The sequence below is a fragment of the Anomaloglossus baeobatrachus genome, chromosome 10 (assembly GCF_048569485.1).
Source record: "Anomaloglossus baeobatrachus isolate aAnoBae1 chromosome 10, aAnoBae1.hap1, whole genome shotgun sequence".
Classification (NCBI taxonomy): domain Eukaryota; kingdom Metazoa; phylum Chordata; class Amphibia; order Anura; family Aromobatidae; genus Anomaloglossus; species Anomaloglossus baeobatrachus.
In genome coordinates, this window is record NC_134362.1 from 43,376,474 (window position 1) to 43,399,770 (window position 23,297).

Genomic DNA, 23,297 nt, shown 5'->3' on the forward strand with positions numbered 1-23,297 from the left:
GCTCCCCACCCTGACAGACTCGCGTCCGTCGTGACCACCGCCCAGGATGGGGGTAGGAAGGATTTCCCCTTCGATAATGAAGTGGGATGAAGCCACCACCGAAGGGAAGCTTTGGTTGCCTGAGAGAGGGAGACGTTCCTGTCGAGGGACGTCGGCTTCATGTCCCATTTGCGTAGGATGTCCCAATGAAGAGGACGCAGGAGAAACTGCGCAAACGGGACTGCCTCCATTGCTGCCACCATCTTCCCCAGGAAGTGCATGAGGCGCCTCAAGGGGTGTGATTGACCTTGAAGGAGAGATTGCACCCCCGTCTGCAGTGAGCGCTGCTTGTTCAGCGGAAGCTTTACTATCGCTGAGAGGGTATGAAACTCCATGCCAAGATATGCCAGCGATTGGGCCGGTGTCAGATTTGACTTTGGAAAATTGATGATCCACCCGAAACTCTGGAGAGTCTCCAGAGTCGCGGCGAGGCTGTGCTGGCATGCCTCTTGAGAGGGAGCCTTGACCAGCAGATCGTCTAAGTAAGGGATCACCTGAGAGTGGAGGACCGCAACTACTGCAGCCATGGCCTTGGTGAAAACCCGTGGGGCTGTCGCCAGGCCGAACGGCAGTGCCACGAACTGCAGGTGTTCGTCTCCTATGGCGAAGCGCAGGAAGCGCTGATGCTCTGGAGCAATCGGTACGTGGAGATAAGCATCTTTGATATCGATCAATGCAAGGAAATCTCCTTGGGACATTGAGGCGATGACGGAGTGGAGGGATTCCATCCGGAACCGCCTGGTCTTTACGTGTTTGTTAAGCAGTTTTAGGTCCAGGACAGGACGGAAAGACCCGTCCTTCTTTGGAACCACAAACAGGTTGGAGTAAAAACCGTGACCCTGTTGCTGAAGAGGAACAGGGACCACCACTCCTTCTGTCTTCAGAGTGCCCAGCGCCTGCAGAAGAGCATCGGCTCGCTCGGGAGGCGGAGATGTTCTGAAAAATCGAGTCGGAGGACGAGAGCCGAACTCTATTCTGTAACCGTGAGACAGAATGTCTCTGACTTAGACCGCCATGGATCGGAGTTCCTCTGATCCTTCTGAGGCCTTTTGTACGAGGAGAATTGGGACCTGCCCGCACCCGAAAGGACCGAAACCTCGACTGTCCCCTCCTCTGTTGGGGTAATTATGGTTTGGCCTGGGGTAAGGATGTTTCCTTTCCCATGGATTGTTTGATGATTTCATCCAGCCTCTCACCAAACAAACGGTCGCCAGAAAATGGCAAACCGGTTAAGCACTTTTTGGAAGCCGAATCTGCCTTCCATTCCCATAGCCACAAGGCTCTGCGTATTGCCACCGAATTGTCGGCTGCAACCGCCGTAGGCTCGCAGAGTCCAGGACAGCATTAATAGCGTAGGACGCAAATGCCGACGTTTGAGAAGTTATGGACGCCACTTGCGGCGCAGACGTACGTGTGAGTGCGTCAATTTGCGCTTGACCCGCTGCAATAGCTTGGAGTGCCCATACGGCTGCGAATGCTGGAGCAAAAGATGCGCCGATAGCTTGATAGATGGATTTCAACCAGAGCTCCATCTGTCTGTCAGTGGCATCCTTGAGTGAAGCCCCATCTTCAACAGCAACTATGGATCTAGCCGCCAGTCTGGAGATTGGAGGATCCACCTTGGGACACTGAGTCCCGCCCTAGACCACGTCCGGGGGGAAGGGATAACGTGTATCCTTAAGGCGCTTGGAAAAAACGCTTATCTGGACAAACTCGGTGTTTCTGGACTGTCTCTCTGAAGTCGGAGTGATCCAGAAACATACTCGTTGTACGCTTGGGGAGCCTGAAACGGAATTTCTCCTGCTGAGAGGCTGACTTCTCCACTGGAGGAGCCGAGGGAGAAATATCCAACATTTGATGTATGGACGCGATAAGATCATTCACTATGGCGTCACCATCAGGAGTATCAAGGTTGAGAGCGGCCTCAGGATCCGAATCCTGATCAGCTACCTCCGCTTCATCATACAGAGAGTCCCCCTTCTGAGACCCTGAACAATGTGATGAGGTCGAGGGGATTTCCCAGCGAGCTCGCTTAGGCGGTCTGGGGCTGCGGTCCGTGTCAGAGACCTCACCCTGGGATCTATGAGACACCCCGGGGGAACATTGTTGTTCCAACTGAGGGGAACCAGGGGGCAATGATTCCACAGTGCCCATGGTCTGAGATACCGGTCTGAACTGCAAAGCTTCTAGAATCTTAGCTATAGTTTCAGAAAGTCTGTCAGTAAAAACTGCAAACTCCGTCCCTGTCACCTGGACAGTGTTAGCTGGTGGTTCCCCCTGGGCCCCCCTTAGCAGAGGCTCTGGCTGAGCAAGTGCCACAGGGGCCGAGCAGTGCACACAATGAGGGTCAGTGGAACCTGCCGGTAGCGAGGTCGTACATGCGGCGCAGGCAGCATAGTAAGCCTGTGTTTTGGCACCCCTGCCTCTTGTGGGTGCCATGCTGTTGTCTCCCCTGAGCAACACAATAGGGTATATAGCCAGAAATCCACCGTGCACCATACAGTGTAAAGTATAGCCTATAAACATATAATCTATAATTACACTTCAGCACAAGTGGGGCCAGCACCTCAGGTGCTGATTACCGCCCGCTTAAAGCGGTTGTGTGGCCACCAGCATCCCTGCCTGGGTCCCCCAGAGCTTGTCTCCCCTCTGCAGCGTCAGGGGAGCTGACAGGAATGGCTGCCGGCGTCCTGAGGAGAGGAGGGAGCCGTGGGCGTGACCCAGAAAGTGCGGGAACTGGTGCCCCACTGTGCACAGTGAGGGGGGTGGAGTATGCAAAGCATGCTCCAGCCCTCAGTGCTGTCGTCCTGTACAGCGTCCCGCCCTTCACCTGACTGGCAGGGCTGGGGGCGGGAAGAAAAAGAGACTAGGCCGCAAAAGCCGGGGACTCGAGTTATCAGCGCGGCCGCCGTATAAGCGCGGTCGGCGCGGAAGTCCCCGGCGCACTAACAGTCCCAGCCGCGCCGCAGTGATAACAATGGCAGCGGCGGTCAGCGCGGCAGTCCCCATACACTAACACACTCAGCGACGCTGCAGTGTGTAATGGCACAAACGCAGTCAGCGCCGCGGTCCCCCAGTAGCAGGGCCATGTCCCTGAACGATACTCGGCTCCTATCCAGCAGAGTCCTCAGGAGCTGTGGATGGAGCACGGTCTCATGTGCCTGGAGACCGATAGGATCCCACTTCACCCAGAGCCCTAAGGGGGATGGGGAAGGAAAACAGCATGTGGGCTCCAGCCTCCGTACCCGCAATGGATACCTCAACCTTAACAACACCGCCGACAAGAGTGGGGTGAGAAGGGAGCATGCTGGGGGCCCTGTTATGGGCCCTCTTTTCTTCCATCCGACATAGTCAGCAGCTGCTGCTGACTAAGCTGTGGAGCTATGCGTGCATGTCTGCCTCCTTCGCACAAAGCAAAAAACTGAGGAGCCCGTGGGAGCACGGGGGGTGTATACGCAGAAGGGGAGGGGCTTTACACTTTTAGTGTAATACTTTGTGCGGCCTCCGGAGGCATAGCCTATACACCCCAATTGTCTGGGTCTCCCAATGGAGCGACAAAGAAATGTGAGATCTACAGGGAGGGAAAACAGTCCACCTCTGAGAACAGTGTCTGGAGGCTGTGGTGGCTGCTGCACGCAATGTGGATCGTAAACAGATGAAGCAACTGACAGAATCTATGGATGGTCGGCTGCTGAGTGTCATCAGAAAGAAAGGGGGCTATATTGGTCACTATTTTTTTGGGGTTTTGTTTTTGCATGTCAGAAATGTTTATTTCTAAATTTTGTGCAGTTATATTGGTTTACCTGGTGAAAATAAACAAGTGAGATGGGAATATATTTGGTTTTTATTAATTTGCAGTTAGACCCAGACGTGTAGAGCAGAATGATGTCATGGAGGCTTATCATTGTAACACGCCATCAGCAAATATACTCCGCACAATGTTCCCATTGCCTTACCCTGTAGTTTCAATGAAGTCAACACAAAGTATCACATTGAACTGGCCCGGGCGCAGGATGAAATCCGGCACGTGGTTGTATGAGCCGGGCACAGGCTCTTCTGTTCTCTGGCTACTGCTGTCCGAGGAGAAGGGCAGGGAAACAGTTCTATGTGAGAGGGCTCTGAAAGAATTTAAAAGGTTTTCAGTAATCTTATTAAATAGCAGCATTGAGTAGAGTAACTATAGGGGGTTCGGAGCTAACACCTGCACCTAGGCCCAAGGGTTGCTCTTCAGATATGCAGTAATTGATCTATCATTGTCATGGACGTCTTCCGATATTAGGAGATTTGTGCCCTTAGTCTCACTTAGCCTTGTAGACTACCATGCATTAATGTGTGTTCCTTTCCTTTGGTGTATTAAGGGTTAATATCAGTTTTGTTGCCAGCAGCATTCTAGCAGTCCATGTCAGGTGCAGCCGCTCTATTGCCAAGCCCCCCACCCTCACATAGTGGCAATACCCATCAACCTTTGTTGCTGATAGAATCCATTCTGTCCTGGCTCCCTAGGTGGAAGGAGCTGCTGGGGTTCTGACCTGAACCCATCCGTCTGCTGCCTCGTAGTCTGGCTGCAGCCGTGGAGTTGGTGTTTGTATCCTTTTCCCCCGTTTGTCTTCCTACCCTTTGTGTTGTATTAGTGCAGTGATGGGACTAGTGTTCCTTGCCATCCAGCTCACTAGTCAGGATTAATCACAGGGCCTGAACCTGTTCAAGGTATCCTGCTCGGTGACAGGTTGAAAGAACCTGTATAGGGTTGGCTAGGGACTACAGGTTACAGGTGCCGGTAAGGGCAGGAGGTGTTCCATTTTCTCCATAACTAAGGTCAGAGCCCACCGTTGCTAATGTAGCCCCCGATGTCCCCCTTTGGTGTTTTTGTAGTGTGCCAGACATCCGTAGATCTGAGTGCAACTGTCACGCTGTGCACAACGGACATATCTGACAATCATAGATCGCTCAGTGCATATAGGCTGTCTTCATCCGAGGCAGCGCAGGTTCTGTTTACACAGGTCTATGTGCAGCCGAGAACGATGATCTAGTGTGTACAGACAAAAAGATCATAATGTTCGACGAATAAGAAAAACACTGGAGATCGGCGGCCTGATTAGACTTCATGACTGTAGTCGTTGAACGAGAGGTCTTAGGAATGCTCGATCACTATAATCATAAAGTATAAATGGACGTCTGTCATATAGGAGGACGCCGCTATTATAAATGACATATGGGGAGAATTGCAGGTACAAACAGTAAACTGGTGAAAAAGCAATAAAGCAATGCACGCATAGACGCTGTGACATGTTGCAGCCCTTATATGCATAGTCACGCTTACACTACAGTTTGGATTTTTTCTCTAGGTTGCAGTTTATCCTCCTCCTCCTGATCTTCCTCAGATGTCATGGTGTGACCTTGTCTGACACCATCATTCCTGTCTCCAAGAGCTTCCTCAGCAGCTTCTAGTCTCTGTGCGAGCTGCAGTCCCTTGTCGGTGAGAGAATATCTGCAGAGACGATATGCAAAATGTTAGCTGGCAGGACACTAAATATCAGCAAATACAGCAGCTCTAAAGGCTGCTTTACACGCTACGATATATCTAACGATATGTCGTCGGGGTCACGTCGTTAGTGACGCACATCCGGCCTTGTTTGACATATCGTAGCGTGTAACACAAATGAGCGACTGTGAACGAGCAAAAGAAGGGAATTTTGTTTACTTACCGTAAATTCCTTTTCTTCTAGCTCCTATTGGGAGACCCAGACAATTGGGTGTATAGCTTCTGCCTCCGGAGGCCACACAAAGTATTACACTGAAAAGTGTAACCCCTCCCCTCTGCCTATACACCCTCCCGTGCATCACGGGCTCCTCAGTTTTGGTGCAAAAGCAGGAAGGAGAAAACTTATAAATTGGTCTGGGGTAAATTCAATCCGAAGGATGTTCGGAGAACTGAAAACCATGAACCAAAAGAACAATTCAACATGAACAACATGTGTACACAAAAGAACAACCAGCCCGAAGGGAACAGGGGCGGGTGCTGGGTCTCCCAATAGGAGCTAGAAGAAGAAGGGAATTTTGTTTACTTACCGTAAATTCCTTTTCTTCTAGCTCTAATTGGGAGACCCAGACAATTGGGTGTATAGGCTATGCCTCCGGAGGCCGCACAAAGTATTACACTCAAAAGTGTTAAGCCCCTCCCCTTCTGCCTATACACCCCCCGTGCTCCCACGGGCTCCTCAGTTTTGGTGCAAAAGCAAGAAGGAGGAAAAAGAATTATAAACTGGTTTAAAGTAACTTCAATCCGAAGGAATATCGGAGAACTGAAACCATTCAACATGAACAACATGTGTACACAAAAAAACAGGGGCGGGTGCTGGGTCTCCCAATTAGAGCTAGAAGAAAAGGAATTTACGGTAAGTAAACAAAATTCCCTTCTTCTTTGTCGCTCTATTGGGAGACCCAGACAATTGGGACGTCCAAAAGCAGTCCCTGGGTGGGTAAAATAATACCTCGTAAGAGAGCCGTAAAACGGCCTCTTCCTACAGGTGGGCAACCGCCGCCTGAAGGACTCGTCTACCTACCGCCGAAGCATAGGTATGCACCTGATAGTGCTTCGTGAAAGTGTGCAGGCTCGACTAGGTAGCCGCCTGACACACCTGCTGAGCCGTAGCCTGGTGCCTCAAAGCCCAGGATGCGCCCACGGCTCTGGTAGAATGGCTTTCAGCCCTGAGGGAACCGGAAGCCCAGCCGAACTGTAAGCTTCGATAATTGGCTCCTTGATCCACCGAGCCAGGGTTGATTTGGAAGCCTGTGACCCTTTACGCTGGCCAGCGACAAGGACAAAGAGTGCATCCGAGCGGCGCAGGGGCGCCGTACGAGAAATGTAGAGTCTGAGTGCTCTCACCAGATCTAACAAGTGCAAATCCTTTTCACATTGGTGAACTGGATGAGGATAAAAAGAAGGTAAGGAGATATCCTGATTGAGATGAAAGGGGGATACCACCTTAGGGAGAAATTCCGGAACCGGACGTAGAACCACCTTGTCCTGGTGAATCACCAGGAAGGGAGCTTTGCATGACAGTGCAGCTAGCTCAGACACTCTGCGAAGTGAAGTGACTGCTACTAGAAAAACCACTTTCTGCGAAAGGCGTGAGAGAGAAATATCCCTCATTGGCTCGAATGGTGGTTTCTGAAGAACCATCAGCACCCTGTTCAGATCCCAGGGTGCTAACGGCCGCTTGTAAGGAGGGACTATGTGACAAACCCCCTGCAGGAACGTGCGTACCTGTGGAAGCCTGGCAAGGTGCTTCTGGAAAAACACAGAGAGCGCTGAGACTTGTCCCTTAAGGGAGCCGAGCGACAAACCCTTTTCCAGTCCAGATTGAAGGAAGGACAGAAAAGTGGGCAAGGCAAAAGGCCAGGGAGAAATACCCTGAGCAGAGCACCATGACAGGAAAATTTTCCACGTCCTGTGGTAGATCTTGGCGGACGTTGGTTTCCTAGCTTGTCTCATAGTGGCAATGACGTCTTGAGATAACCCTGAGGACGCTAGGATCCAGGACTCAATGGCCACACAGTCAGGTTGAGGGCCGCAGAATTCAGATGGAAAAACGGCCCTTGAGATAGCAAGTCTGGTCGGTCTGGTAGTGCCCACGGTTGGCCGACCGTGAGATGCCACAGATCCGGGTACCACGACCGCCTCGGCCAGTCTGGAGCGACGAGGATGACGCGGCGGCAGTCGGCCCTGATCTTGCCTAACACTCTGGGCAACAGTGCCAGAGGAGGAAACACATAAGGGAGCTGAAACTGCGACCAATCCTGAACTAAGGCGTCTGCCGCCAGAGCTCTGGGATCTTGAGACCGTGCCATCAACGCCGGTACCTTGTTGTTGTGCCGGGACGCCATGAGGTCGACGTCCGGCACCCCCCAGCGGCAACAGATCTCCTGAAACACGTCCGGGTGAAGGGACCATTCCCCTGCGTCCATGCCCTGGCGACTGAGATAATCTGCTTCCCAGTTTTCCACGCCTGGAATGTGAACTGCGGAGATGGTGGAGGCCGTGGCTTCCACCCACAGCAGAATCCGCCGGACTTCCTGGAAGGCTTGCCGACTGCGTGTGCCGCCTTGGTGGTTGATGTATGCCACCGCTGTGGAATTGTCTGACTGAATTCTGATCCGCTTGCCTTCCAGCCACTGCTGGAACGCTTTCAGGGCAAGGTACACTGCCCGTATTTCCAGAACATTGATCTGAAGCGAGGACTCTTGCTGGGTCCACGTACCCTGAGCCCTGTGGTGGAGAAAAACCGCTCCCCACCCTGACAGACTCGCGTCCGTCGTGACCACCTCCCAGGATGGGGGTAGGAAGGATTTCGCTTTCGATAATGAAGTGGGAAGAAGCCACCACCGAAGGGAAGCTTTGGTCGCCTGCGAGAGGGAGACGTTCCTGTCGAGGGACGTCGGCTTCCTGTCCCATTTGCGTAGGATGTCCCATTGAAGAGGACGCAGGTGAAACTGCGCGAAAGGAACTGCCTCCATTGCTGCCACCATCTTCCCCAGGAAGTGCATGAGGCGCCTCAAGGTGTGTGACCGACCTTGAAGGAGAGATTGTACCCCTGTCTGTAGTGACCGCTGCTTGATCAGCGGAAGCTTCACTATCGCTGAGAGGGTATGAAACTCCATGCCAAGGTATGTCAGCGATTGGGCCGGTGTCAGATTTGACTTTGGAAAATTGATGATCCACCCGAAACTCTGGAGAGTCTCCAGGGTAGCGTCGAGGCTGTGTTGGCATGCCTCTAGAGAGGGTGCCTTGATCAGCAGATCGTCCAAGTACGGGATCACCGAGTGACCCTGAGAGTGGAGGACCGCTACTACAGTAGCCATAACCTTGGTGAAAACCCGTGGGGCTGTTGCCAGGCCGAACGGCAGTGCCACGAACTGCAGGTGTTCGTTCCCTATGGCGAAGCGCAAGAAGCGCTGGTGCTCTGGAGCAATCGGTACGTGGAGATAAGCATCTTTGATATCGATCGATGCAAGGAAATCTCCCTGGGACATTGAGGCGATGACGGAACGGAGGGATTCCATCCGGAACCGCCTGGTCTTTACGTGTTTGTTGAGAAGTTTCAGGTCCAGGACAGGTCGGAAAGACCCGTCCTTCTTTGGGACCACAAACAAGTTGGAGTAAAAACCGTGGCCCTGTTGCTGAAGAGGAACAGGGACCACCACTCCTTCTGCCTTCAGAATGCCCAGCGCCTGCAGAAGAGCCTCGGCTCGCTCGGGAGGCGGGGATGACCTGAAGAATCGAGTCGGGGGACGAGAGGTAAACTCTATCTTGTAACCGTGAGACAGAATGTCTCTCACCCAACGGTCTTTTACCCGTGGCAGCCAGGTGTCGCAAAAGCGGGAGAGCCTGCCACCGACCGAGGATGCGGAGTGAGGATGCCGAAAGTCATGAGGAAGCCGCTTTGGTAGCGGCACCTCCGGTGGTCTGTTTAGGACGTGACTTAGACCGCCATGCATCAGAGTTCCTTTGATCTTTCTGAGGCCTTTTGGACGGGGAGAATTGGGACCTGCCCGCGCCCCGAAAGGACCGAAACCTCGACTGCCCCTTCCTCTGTTGGGGTATGTTCGGTTTGGGCTGGGGTAAGGATGTATCCTTTCCCTTGGATTGTTTGATGATTTCATCCAAACGCTCGCCAAACAATCGTTCGCCAGAAATTGGCAAACTGGTTAAGCGCTTTTTGGAAACAGAATCTGCCTTCCATTCCCGTAGCCACAAGGCCCTGCGGAGTACCACCGAATTGGCGGCTGCAACCGCCGTACGGCTCGCAGAGTCTAGGATAGCATTAATAGCGTAAGACGCAAATGCCGACGTCTGAGTGGTTATGGACGCCACCTGTGGCGCGGACGTGCGTGTGGCTGCGTCAATTTGCGCTTGACCTGCTGAGATAGCTTGTAGCGCCCATACGGCTGCGAATGCTGGGGCAAAAGAAGCGCCGATCGCTTCATAGATGGATTTCAACCAGAGCTCCATCTGCCTGTCAGTGGCATCTTTGAGTGAAGCCCCATCTTCCACTGCAACTATGGATCTAGCTGCCAGTCTGGAGATTGGAGGATCCACTTTGGGACACTGAGTCCAACCCTTGACCACGTCAGGGGGAAAGGGATAACGTGCATCCTTAAGGCGCTTAGAAAAACGCTTATCTGGACAAGCATGGTGATTCTGGACTGCCTCTCTGAAATCAGAGTGGTCCAGAAACATACTCGGTGTACGCTTGGGAAACCTGAAACGGAATTTCTCCTGCTGGGAAGCCGACTCCTCCGCCGGAGGAGCTGAGGGAGAAATATCCAACATACGATTGATGGACGCAATAAGGTCGTTCACTATGGCGTCCCCGTCCGGAGTATCAAGATTGAGAGCGGCCTCAGGATCAGAATCCTGATCAGCTACTTCCGCGTCATCAACCAGCGAAGCCCCTCGCTGAGACCCTGAAGAATATGATGATGTCGAGGGAAAATCTAAGCGAGCTCGCTTAGTCGGTCTGGGGCTGGGGTCTGTGTCAGAACCCTCAGCTTGGGATCCATGAGATACCCCGGGAGGACATTGTTGGTCCAGCTGAGGTGGGCCAGGGAACAAAGAATCAACAGAGTCCCTGTGCTGAGATACCGGTCTGGACTGCAAGGCTTCCAGTATCTTAGCCATAGTCTCAGAGAGTTTTGCAAACTCCGTCCCTGTCACCTGAACAGTGTTAGCAGGTGGCTCCCCCTGGGCCCCCCCTAGCAGAGGCTCTGGCTGAGTAAGTGCCACAGGGGCCGAACAGTGCCTACAATGAGGGTCAGTGGAACCTGCCGGTAGCGGAATCGTACATGCGGCGCAGGCAACATAATAAGCCTGTGTTTTGGCACCCCTGCCTTTCGTGGGCGCCATGCTATTATCTTCCCTGAGCAACACAATAGGGTATATAGCCAGAAATCAACTGTGCACTATACGGTGTAAAATAAACATATAATGTTACACTACTGCACAATGGGGCTAGCACCACAGGTGCTGCTTACCACCCGCTTAAAGCGGTTGTGCGGTCACCAGAGTCCCTGCCTGGGTCTCCCAGATTTTGTCCCCCTCTGCAGCGTCCGAGGAGCTGACAGGAATGCGTCCTGAGGAGAGGAGAGAGCCGTGGGCGTGACCCAGAAAGAGCGGGAACTGGTGCCTGCACTGTGCACAGTGAGGGGAGTGGAGTATGCAAAGCATGCTCCAGCCCTCAGTGCTGCTCGTTCTGTGCAGCGTCCCGCCCTTCCCCTGCCTGTCAGGGCTGTGGGCGGGAGGAAAGGAAACTAGGCCGCAAAAAGCCGGGGACTCTAGTAATAAACGCGGCCGCCGTAAAAGCGCGGCCGGCGTGGAAGTCCCCGGCGCACTACAAGTCCCAGCCGCGCCGCAGTGTTTCCATGGCAGCGGCGGTCAGTGCGGCAGTCCCTATACATAAACACACTCAGCAACGCTGAGTGTGTAATGGCACATATTAACCCGGTCAGCGCCGCGGTCCCCGGTGCACTAGCACACCCAGCAAAGCTGGAGTGTTGCTGTGCGCGGTCCCCACGGGGACACAGAGTACCTCCAAGTAGCAGGGCCATGTCCCTGAACGATACCCGGCTCCTATCCAGCAGGCTCCACAGGAGTTGTGGATGAAGCACGGTCTCCTGTGCCTGGAGACCGATAGGATCCCACTTCACCCAGAGCCCTGAGGGGGATGGGGAAGGAAAACAGCATGTGGGCTCCAGCCTCCGTACCCGCAATGGATACCTCAACCTTAACAACACCGCCGACAAGAGTGGGGTGAGAAGGGAGCATGCTGGGGGCCCTATATGGGCCCACTTTTCTTCCATCCGACATAGTCAGCAGCTGCTGCTGACCAATCTGTGGAGCTGTGCGTGCATGTCTGCCTCCTTCGCACAAAGCAAAAAACTGAGGAGCCCGTGGGAGCACGGGGGGTGTATAGGCAGAAGGGGAGGGGCTTAACACTTTTGAGTGTAATACTTTGTGCGGCCTCCGGAGGCATAGCCTATACACCCAATTGTCTGGGTCTCCCAATAGAGCGACAAAGAAAAGGAATTTACGGTAAGTAAACAAAATTCCCTTCTTCTTTGTCGCTCCATTGGGAGACCCAGACAATTGGGACGTCCAAGAGCAGTCCCTGGGTGGGTAAAAGAATACCTCGATAAAAAGAGCCGACACGACTCCCTCTTACAGGTGGGCAACCGCCGCCTGAAGGACTCGCCTACCTAGACTGGCGTCTGCCGAAGCATAGGTATGCACCTGATAGTGTTTCGTGAAAGTGTGCAGACTAGACCACGTAGCTGCCTGACACACCTGCTGAGCCGTAGCCCGGTGCCGCAATGCCCAGGATGCACCCACGGCTCTGGTAGAATGGGCTTTCAGCCCTGAAGGAAGCGGAAGCCCCGCAGAACGGTAAGCTTCGAGAATCGGTTCCTTGATCCACCGAGCCAAGGTTGACTTGGAAGCCTGCGAACCCTTACGCTGGCCAGCGACCAGGACAAAGAGCGCATCTGAACGGCGCAGAGGCGCCGTGCGAGACACGTAGAGCCGGAGTGCTCTCACTAGATCTAATGAATGCAAATCCTTTTTACACTGGTGAACTGGATGAGGGCAAAATGACGGTAAGGAGATATCCTGATTGAGATGAAAAGGAGATACCACCTTAGGGAGAAACTCCGGGACAGGACGCAGAACCACCTTATCCTGGTGAAAAACCAGGAAAGGGGATTTGCATGACAGCGCTGCAAGCTCCGACACTCTTCGGAGTGAGGTAATTGCCACAAGAAATGCCACCTTCTGCGAAAGACGTGATAAAGAGACATCCCTCAGCAGCTCGAAAGGTGGTTTTTGAAGAGCCATTAACACCCTGTTAAGGTCCCAGGGTTCCAGCGGACGCTTGTAGGGTGGAACTATGTGGCCAACTCCCTGCAGGAACGTGCGGACCTGCGGAAGCCTTGCCAGACGCTTTTGAAAAAATACTGAGAGCGCCGATACTTGTCCCTTGAGAGAGCCGAGTGACAAACCCTTGTCCATTCCGGATTGAAGGAATGAAAGAAAAATAGGTAAGGCAAAAGGCCAGGGAGTAAAACCCTTATCAGAGCACCAGGACAAGAAGATCCGCCACGACCTGTAATAGATCTTGGCGGACGTTGGTTTCCTGGCCTGTCTCATAGTGGCAATGACATCCTGAGATAAACCCGACGACGCTGGGAGCCAGGACTCAATGGCCACACAGTCAGGTTGAGGGCCGCAGAATTCAGATAGAAAAAAGGCCCTTGTGACAGCAGGTCTGTGCGGTCTGGAAGCGCCCACGGTTGACCCACCGTGAGATGCCACAGATCCGGATACCACGACCGCCTCGGCCAATCTGGAGCGACGAGAATGGCGCGACGACAGTCGGATCTGATCTTGCGTAACACTCTGGGCAACATCGCCAGAGGAGGAAACACATAAGGGAGTCGAAACTGTGACCAATCCTGAACTAACGCGTCCGCCGCCAGAGAGGTTTTGGCTGCAAGGGAAAGAGACGTTCCTGTCGAGGGACGTCGACCTCCTGTCCCATTTGCGGAGAATGTCCCATTGGAGTGGGCGCAGATGGAACTGCGCGAAGGGCACTGCCTCCATTGCTGCCACCATCTTCCCCAGGAAGTGCATGAGGCGCCTCAAGGGGTGTGACTGACCCCGAAGAAGAGATTGCACCCCTGTCTGCAGCGAAAGCTGTTTGTCCAGCGGTAGCTTGACTACCGCTGAGTGAGTATGAAACTCCATCCCGAGGTAAGTCAGTGATTGGGTCGGTGTCAACTTGGACTTTGGGAAGTTGATGAGCCACCCGAACTGCTGGAGAGTCGCCAGAGCGACGGTCAGGCTGTGTTGACACGCCACCCGGGAGGGTGCCCTGACTAGGAGATCGTCTAAGTAAGGGATCACCGAGTGTCCCTGAGAGTGTAGGACCGCCACAACGGATGCCATGACCTTGGTGAAGACCCGTGGGGCTGTCGCCAGGCCGAAAGGCAGTGCCACGAACTGAAGGTGTTCGTCCCCGATGGCGAAACGCAGGAAGCGTTGATGATCGGGTGCGATCGGCACATGGAGATAAGCATCCTTGATGTCGATTGATGCTAGGAAGTCTCCTTGTGAGATCGAAGCGATGACCGAGCGGAGAGATTCCATCCGAAACCTTCTGGTGCTCACATGCCTGTTGAGCAGTTTGAGGTCCAGAACGGGACGGAATGATCCGTCCTTCTTTGGCACCACGAACAAGTTGGAGTAGAAGCCGTGACCATGTTCCTGAGGAGGAACGGGAATCACCACTCCTTCTGTCTTCAGAACACCCACAGCCTGAAAAAGTGCGCCGGCCCGAGATGGGGGCGGAGATGTTCTGAAGAAACGAGTCGGAGGACGAGAGCTGAACTCTATCCTGTAACCGTGAGACAGAATGTCTCTCACCCATCGGTCTTGGACATGTGGCCACCAGGCGTCGCAAAAGCGGGAGAGCCTGCCACCGACCGAGGATGCGGTTCGGGGAGGCCGAAAGTCATGAGGAGGCCGCCTTGGAGGCAGTGCCTCCGGCGGTTTTTTGGGGGGCGTGACTTAGACCGCCACGCATAGGAGTTCCTCTGGCCTTTCTCTGGCCTGTTGGACGAGGAGGATTGGGACTTGGCTGAGGGCCGAAAGGACCGAAACCTCGGTTGTATTTTCCGTTGCTGAGGTCTCTTCGGTTTGGACTGGGGTAAGGACGAGTCCTTTCCCTTGGATTCCTTAATAATTTCATCCAATCGTTCGCCAAACAATCGGTCGCCAGAAAACGGCAAACCGGTTAAGAACTTCTTGGAAGCAGAGTCTGCCTTCCATTCGCGTAGCCACATGGCCCTGCGGACTGCCACCGAATTAGCGGATGCTACCGCTGTACGGCTAGCAGAGTCCAGGACGGCGTTCATGGTGTAGGACGAAAAAGCCGACGCCTGAGAAGTCAAAGACGCAACTTGCGGAGCAGAGGTACGTGTGACCGCATTAATTTCAGACAGACAAGCTGAGATAGCTTGGAGTGCCCACACGGCTGCAAAGGCCGGGGCAAAAGACACGCCTGTGGCTTCATAGATGGATTTCACCAGGAGCTCTATCTGCCTGTCAGTGGCATCCTTGAGCGATGAGCCATCTGCAACTGATACTACAGATCTAGCCGCCAGTCTAGAGACTGGAGGATCCACCTTGGGACACTGAGCCCAACCCTTAACTACGTCAGAGGGGAAGGGGTAACGTGTGTCATTAAGGCGCTTAGTAAAGCGCTTGTCCGGAAATGCTCTGTGCTTCTGGACAGCATCTCTGAAGTTGGAGTGATCGAAAAACGCACTCCGTGTACGTTTGGGAAACCTAAACTGGTGTTTCTCCTGCTGCGAAGCCGACTCCTCTATAGGTGGAGGTGGGGGAGAAAGATCTAGCACCTGGTTGATGGACGATATAAGATCATTTACTAAGGCGTCCCCCTCAGGTGTATCAAGATTGAGGGCAACGTCAGGGTCAGAGCCCTGAGCTGCGACGTCCGCCTCGTCCTCCAGAGAGTCCTCAAGCTGAGACCCCGAGCAGCGTGAGGAAGTCGGGGAAGATTCCCAGCGAGCCCGCTTAGCCGGTCTGGGACTGTGGTCCGTGCAGGAGTCCTCCAAGTGAGACCTAGGGGCCACCCCAGGAGCACGCTGCGGCGCAGACCGAGAGGGGCCTGGAGGCGATGATCCAACAGTGCCCGGGGCCTGTGTAAGGACCGGTCTGGACTGCAAGGCTTCTAGTAGCTTGGCAGACCATTTGTCCATAGACTGAGCCATGGATTGTGAAAGCGACTCAGAGAGTTTCTCAGCAAAAACTGCAAACTCTGTCCCTGCCGCCTGGACAGTGGAAGCTGGAGGGTCTGCCTGAGCCGAGGGGCCCACTAGTGACCGAGGCTCCGGCTGAGCAAGTGCAACAGGGGTCGAGCATTGCTCACAGTGAGGGTAGGTGGAACCCGCAGGTAACATAGCCCCACAAGAGGTACAGGTTGCAAAAAAACCCTTTGCCTTAGCGCCCTTGCTCCTTGTGGACGACATGCTGTTGTCTCCTAGGAGAGTGATCACTGAGGGTATATAGCCAAAAGTAAACAACCCGGCCGAACCGAGAAAATATATACAAATATATATATATATATATATATATATATATATATATATATATATACTCCGGCACCCTAGGGGGACAAGCACCGGGTGACCGGTGTGGCTTACCGACCGCCAAAAGCGGAGTGTGTGTCCACCAGATTCCCTGCCTTAGGTCTCCCAGAGCTGCAGAGCTCGTTCCTGAAATCCTCCACCGGCAGAATGTAAAAATGGCTGCCGGAGCTCTCAGGGGAGGAGGGAGCCGTGGGCGGCGACTAGTAAAGTGCGGGAATCTGGGGCCCCACAGTGATCAGTGAGGGGGGGGGGGGAAACCTAAAGTATGCTCCAGCCCTCACTGCCGAAGTCAGGTCGACCGTCCCGCCCTTACCCCTGACTGGCAGGCCCGGGGGCGGGAGTTATGGTACTAGGCCGCAATGAAGCCGGGGACTAAATTTAATACCGCGGCCGACAAACAGGCTCGGTCGGCGCGGAAGTCCCGGTCTTCACAAACCAGTAGCTGCTGCAGCGTCTGTGAAACAAGCGCTCCATGCACAGTCCCCATGGGGACACAGAGTACCTTTAGATGCAGGGCCCTGTCCCTGAGGATACATAGACTCCTGTCCGGCAGATTCCCACAGGGGCTGCGGAGGGAGCCCGGTTCCAGTGAATGGATGACCGGTCAGGATCCCACTTCTCCCAGAGCCTCTAAGGGATGGTGAAGGAAAACGGCATGTGGCTCCAGCCTCTGTACCCGCAATGGGCACCTCAACCTTAACAGCACCGCCGACGTAGTGGGGTGAGAAGGGAGCATGCCGGGGGCCCTGTGGGGGCCCTCTTTTCTTCCAACCGATAAAATCAGCAGCTGCTGCTGACTAAAATGGGAATGCATGAGTGGATGTGTGCCTCCTTCCACACAAAGCATAAAACTGAGGAGCCCGTTATGCACGGGAGGGTGTATAGGCAGAGGGGAGGGGTTACACTTTTCAGTGTAATACTTTGTGTGGCCTCCGGAGGCAGAAGCTATACACCCAATTGTCTGGGTCTCCCAATGGAGCGACAAAGAAATACTCACCTTATCGTTGCTCGTTGACACGTCGCTCATTTAAAAAAAAAAAAAAAAAAAAAAAATCGAACGTCCTTCTGTGCTCCGGTTGTTCGTCGTTCCTGTGGCAGCACACGTCGCTCCGTGTGACACCCCGGGAGCGACGAATACAGCTTACCTGCGGCCGCCGGCAATGCAGAAGGAAGGAGGTGGGCGGGATGTTACGTCCCGCTCATCTCCGCTTCTATTGGCCGGCCGCTATGTGACGTCGCTGTGACGCCGAACATCCCTCCCTCTTGAGGAAGTGGATGTGCGCCGCCCACAGCGAGGTCAACCGGGAGGTAAGTGCGTGTGACAGGGGGGTTACCGAGTTTGTGCGCCACGGGCAACACTTGCCCGTATCGCACAAACGATGGGGGCGGGTACGATTGCACATGCGAACGCACGATAAATTGATACGTGTAAAGCAGGCTTTAGAAACGTGCTTTATGTAATCGTGTATGGTGATTATATGGCGATTTGTTTACCTGTCCAAATGAATTAATAAATCACACTTCACATGGTAATCGCATCTGTTTCATCTGACCGTACCGTATGCCTCTGATACCTATACAGTGGAACCTTGGTTTACGAGTAACTTGGTGTGCGAGTATTTTGCTATACGAGCAAAGATTGCTGTAAGTTTGTAACTCAGGTTACGAGCAATGCTTTGTTGTACGAGCAAAATACTCACCGCACACACTTCCGGTTCCGTACTTTCACCGCGCTCTGACCCGCTTTTGTAGTCCGCACAAACACACGCACACGAACACATGCACGCACGCACAACACGCACGCACAAACACATATTATGCTCACCTTACCTTCCGTTTCATCGCCGGCCTCCTGGTTCCTGTAGTTCACCGGTACAGGATGTGTATCGGTAACTATCGCGACAATGGAGGAACTTCCGCTGTCAGCTGCTACTCAAAGGCAGCGCGCTGGCCAATCAGAGGCAAGTGGCTCCTGTCTTTGAGTAGCGGCTGACAGTGGAAATTCCTCCCTCGTCGCGATGGTTACCCGATACACATCCTATATCGGCAAACTACAAGAACCGTTAGGCCGGGGATGGAATGGAAGGTAAGGTGAGCATAATATGTGTGTGTGCGTGTGTGGAATGGCACAACAGAAGACCAGGATGGGACATTGAACAAGTTGTGGAACGAATTGTCTGAGCTTCCATTATTTCCTATGGGAAATCTTGCTTTGCTAGACGAGTAACTTGGTTTACAAGCACAGTCCCAGAACGGATTGTTCTCATAAACCAAGGTTACACCCTCAGGCTACATGCGCACGCTGTGTTTTTTTCCGCATTTTTTGGTGCAGTTTTGTTGTCAGAACTTTCTGACATTTGACGTCCCAGCAAAGTCTATGAGAATTCAGATTTGCTGCGTGCACCTTGCAGTTTATTTTTGTCAAACGTTTGTGACAAAAAAGATGCAGCATGTTCATTCTTTAGCTTTTTTGTCAACATTTGTCACAAAAAAACACATCAAAAACGCATGATGTCAATTTGGTGCGTTTTTGGTGCGTTTTTGCACACAAAAATGCATCAAAAATGCACCTACATTACAATTGGATTTTTTTTTAATATTTACAGACTTTCGCTGACAAGGTGCAGTTTTGGTTGCAGTTTGGGTGCAGAAAAAACTGCAGTGTGCGCATGTAGCCTTAGGGTCCCAATGTAAAACACATTCTAGTGCACGGAGCTCTCACAAGTTTTGGGCTTTTTTTTTTTTTTACATCAGATGCCACATGGCTTCAGGGGACGACTCCACTGTACTGTACATACCTAAAATTTAAAAGGGGCTACCAAAAAGTCACTGGTCACAATCCAGCTTATGACCTTTAGAACTTGAGATTGGTGATCCAATTAAATTAGGATTAATGGTTTTTTTTTTTTAAACGTAAGTGGCAGAATTATCAAAATATCCAAGTTTAAGTAATTTCATATGTCGCTGGAGTAGAAGAGTGTACCCGGCATGGCTCGTGAATGACCTGAGCAGTGGCGGGATCCTCAGACTCACAGTAATGTTTAGTTTACTGACGTCATAGCAAATAAAAGCCGCCTTACGTACACACTGGATTCTAGCTACATCCCCTTATGTCTGCGGTGTGTCGCCACCATGCACCCACCAATGGATGGAAAATCTGCAGAATAACTATTTAGGTCACAATCGTCTCCATCCCCAATACCTTTTTCTTTTAGGGGGCTTCTAGTGTTGTGTCATTCGGTATGAATATCATGAAAGGCTCGTTGTGTTACCTGGCCGGGCTGTGAGTCTTGATGACCAGTTCCTTCTGAATTAACGTGCCGACAGAAGACCAGGCTGTGTATTTGTTGCTCGGATCAGTCTGCGGGAAAGAACAGATGACGTCAGCCAAGGACTTACTAAATCATATGGATAAGCAAATGCAAAAATAATAGTAAAGGATCGCCATTGTGTTTTAGGGTCCCTCCCCAAAAGTCAAGACAGAAGGTGAAATGTCCGAGCACCAGAGACGTCGCTCATTCATTATACTAGGAAGTTCAGCAGAAGTCTGGATTCAGCAGAGGGCTGTTTAATTGCAATCTACATGCAGAAAAAAAGACGGCATCAGCCCCAGGCAAGAGCCGGTGACCTCCTGGAGTGCATCAAAGAAGCTCTGCACCGCCATTCATCAGACCAGTAGACTACACAAAGAGGGGAATGGTCTCGTATCCAGACCTGATCTCATCGCTGTGCAAATATAAATGTGGGATATTGTGTGACACTACCGTAACATTAGCATGCTGTGTTCCACTATTTATCTCAGCTCTGCAATAAATACATATTTGATACATTTTGTTGTTTTTTTTTTCCCATTTGTAAAATCCCTTTAATAATACACTGCACTTGCTTCTGATGCAGAGGTGGTGGGAGTAAGCAGCGCCGACATCCATGGAGCAATGTACGGTGTTGACCTTGTAGGATGGAGCAGACAGGGGGCCCATTGTAATTTTGTCACTCCAGGGCGAGGCGTAGTAGCTCATTCAATGTGAGCCTTGACGTCTGGGGATTCAGAGAATGGTTTGTTTCATGGACGAGGATCTGTTACTTGCGTCTTATAACTGGGATGATTTATACGTGCCTGTTATTTTATTTCGTCCCTGTTCACACCACATTCAGCAGATGCTCCTGGTGCGTAAAAGGCATCCATGACCCCACGGATGGCCATCTATATGTTGAAATACATCTACCGTATTTTCCGGCGTATAAGACGACCCCCAACTTTTCCAGTTAAAATATAGAGTTTGGGATATATCGAATATATTCGAGTATAAGCCAACCCGAGCAATGTCCCCATTGTTTAGTAATGTCCCCATTGTTTATTAGAATAGCCTCTAGTAATGAGCCCATTGCTTACCGTGTTTTTCCAAAAATAAGACACTGTCTTATATTTTTTTTGCCCCCCAAAAAAACGCTAGGGCTTATTTTTGGAGGAGGTCTTATTCTTGGAGAAACACGGTTGGGGGTAAGTTTACCCCCCAAAAAAGCAGACCCTCCACTTCCCAGGAGACTCATACTCACCAGACCAGGACGTCTGTGTGGTTCCCAGGTCCTCCTGTGATCTCCGGTCGGTGCTGCACGCCGTCCTACCCTGCTGCTAGCTGACACACTGACACACACAGAAGATCCCAGATACACACAGAAGATCCCAGACACACACAGCAGATCACACACAGACACACAGCAGATCACAGATATACACAGCAGATCACAGATATACACAGCAGATCACACACAGCAGATCGCAGGCACACACAGCCGATCACAGACAGATACACACAGCCGATCACAGATACACACACAGCAGATCGCAGATATACACAGCAGATCACACACAGCAAATCTCAGGCATGCACAGCCGATCACAGATACACACAGCCGATCACAGATACACACAGCAGATCACAGATACACACAGCAGATCGCAGGCACGCACAGCCATCACAGATAGACACATCCGATCGCATGCACGCACAGCCATCACAGATAGACACATCCGATCGCAGGCACGCACAGCCATCACAGATAGACACATCCGATCGCAGGCACACACAGCCAATCACAGATACACACATCCGAACGCAGACACACACAGCCGATCGCAGAAAAACACAGCCGATCGCAGACACACACACACACACACACACAAACACATCACATCCAGCACTTACGGCAGCAGAGAATGAAGCAAGTCACGTGTCCGGCCGCAGGTCCTGTTCGTCGCGCTGCACTGCACTGCCTCTTAGGATTCTCCCGGCGAGAAGAGATCGGTGTCACTGGATGAGGTGTGTGTGTGTATGCGATCCGATGTGTGTGCAATCCGATGTTTGTGTGTGTGTGTGTGTGTGTGTGTGTGTGATCTGATTATGTGTGCAATCTGACTGTGTGTGCGATCCGATGTTTGTGTGTGAGATCTGGTGTGTGTGTGAGATCTGATTGTGTGTTAGTGTGTGTGTGTGTGTGGGTGTGTGTGTGAGCTGATGTGTGCGGGTGTGTGATCACTGCAGGTCCTGCCGCTCAGTGTCGGGTGAGTGTAATTGCCGGGTGCCGCTGTCTATAATGAAGTGTCCTGCAGTATCTGTATCTTTTTTAGCTGCACGGACACTTCATTATTGATCCAGGACTAGGGCTTATTTTCAGGGGAGGGCTTATATTTAAGCCTTTCTCCGAAAATGCTGAAAATCCCTGCTAGGGCTTATTTTTGGGGGAGGTCTTATTTTTGGAAAAACACGGTAGTAACGTTCCCTGCAGTAATGTGCCCATCGTTTGGTATTGCCCTCCTACTGGTCCCCTTCTTATCCCCTATTATGCAGTTGTTTACACACAATAAAAAAATATTCTCACCTCTCCTCCGTTCCCGCAGTGTCCTCAGCTGGTTCTTGCAGTCGTCCGCAGACACATAGACCCCCTCGGTGATCTTGTCCGGTGGACGGAGCCGCCGCTGCAGGCTGCCATCTTGGCTTTACTGCAGTTGAATGAGGTGCAGCGCCTTAAAGCATTCAACTGCAGTAAAGCGCTGACAGGAGCGGCGGCGGCCCAGTGTATGGGATGCGATCATGGAGGAGTGCTTCTTGCGGACCACAGGCATATTGACCCCTCCATGATCGCGTCCAATACACGGGGCCGCCGCAGCTGCTGCTGTCAGCGCTTTACTGCTGTTGAAAGCTTTGCACCACCACAGCCACCATAAAGCATTAAACTGCGTAAAACCATGACGGCAGCCAGCAGCACCGTACACCGCCGTATAAGACGACACCAGGCGTATAAGATGACCCCCGACTTTTGAAAGATTTTCAGGAGTTACAAAAGTCGTCTTATAGGCTGGAAAAAAGAGAATTTTGCTACTTACCGTAAATTCTTTTTCTTATAGTTCCGTATTGGGAGACCCAGACCATGGGTGTTTAGCTTCTGCCTCCGGAGGACACACAAAGTACTACACTTAAAAGTGTAGCTCCTTCCTCTGAGCTTATACACCCCCTGATAGCCAGTCCTAGCCAGTTTAGTGCAATAGCTGAAGGAGAATAGCCACCCACAAGTAGAACCGAGTAAGCACCGGAACAACCGGAGACTCTGTCCACGACAACAGCCGGTGATAACACACGGAACAAGAAAATTGCCAACAGGCAACAGGGAGGGTGCTGGGTCTCCCAATACGGAACTATAAGAAAAAGAATTTACGGTAAGTAACAAAATTCTCTTTTTCTTTATCGTTCCTTTGGGAGACCCAGACCATGGGACGTTCCAAAGCTGTCCCTGGGTGGGAATAAACAGAAAAAACTAAGAAGTAGGCGGAGCCTAACTTCACAAGTGGGCGACAGCCGCCTGAAGGATGCGTCTGCCCAAGCTCGCATCTGCCGAAGCATGAGCATGCACTTGGTAGTGCTTCGAAAAGGTATGCAGGCTAGTCCAAGTGGCAGCCTGACAGACTTGTTGAGCCGAAGCCTGGTGCCTAAAAGCCCAAGAGGCACCGACAGCTCTGGTCGAGTGTGCTTTGATCC

The 23,297-nt window shown here is 52.2% G+C and overlaps 1 protein-coding gene across 3 annotated transcripts in view; it reads right to left on the minus strand.

Moving 5' to 3' along the window:
* Nucleotides 1-23,297, minus strand: part of MUS81 (MUS81 structure-specific endonuclease subunit) — a 165,808-nt gene that overhangs the window by 53,236 nt on the left and 89,275 nt on the right. For all 3 annotated transcript variants that reach the window (XM_075326406.1, XM_075326408.1, XM_075326407.1), the window contains exons 8-10: nucleotides 19,536-19,624; nucleotides 5,360-5,527; nucleotides 3,996-4,157 (exon numbers count right to left, since the gene is read on the minus strand). In XM_075326406.1, the coding sequence (XP_075182521.1) occupies nucleotides 3,996-4,157; nucleotides 5,360-5,527; nucleotides 19,536-19,624 (419 nt within the window). The remainder of the gene's footprint in view (nucleotides 1-3,995; nucleotides 4,158-5,359; nucleotides 5,528-19,535; nucleotides 19,625-23,297) is intronic.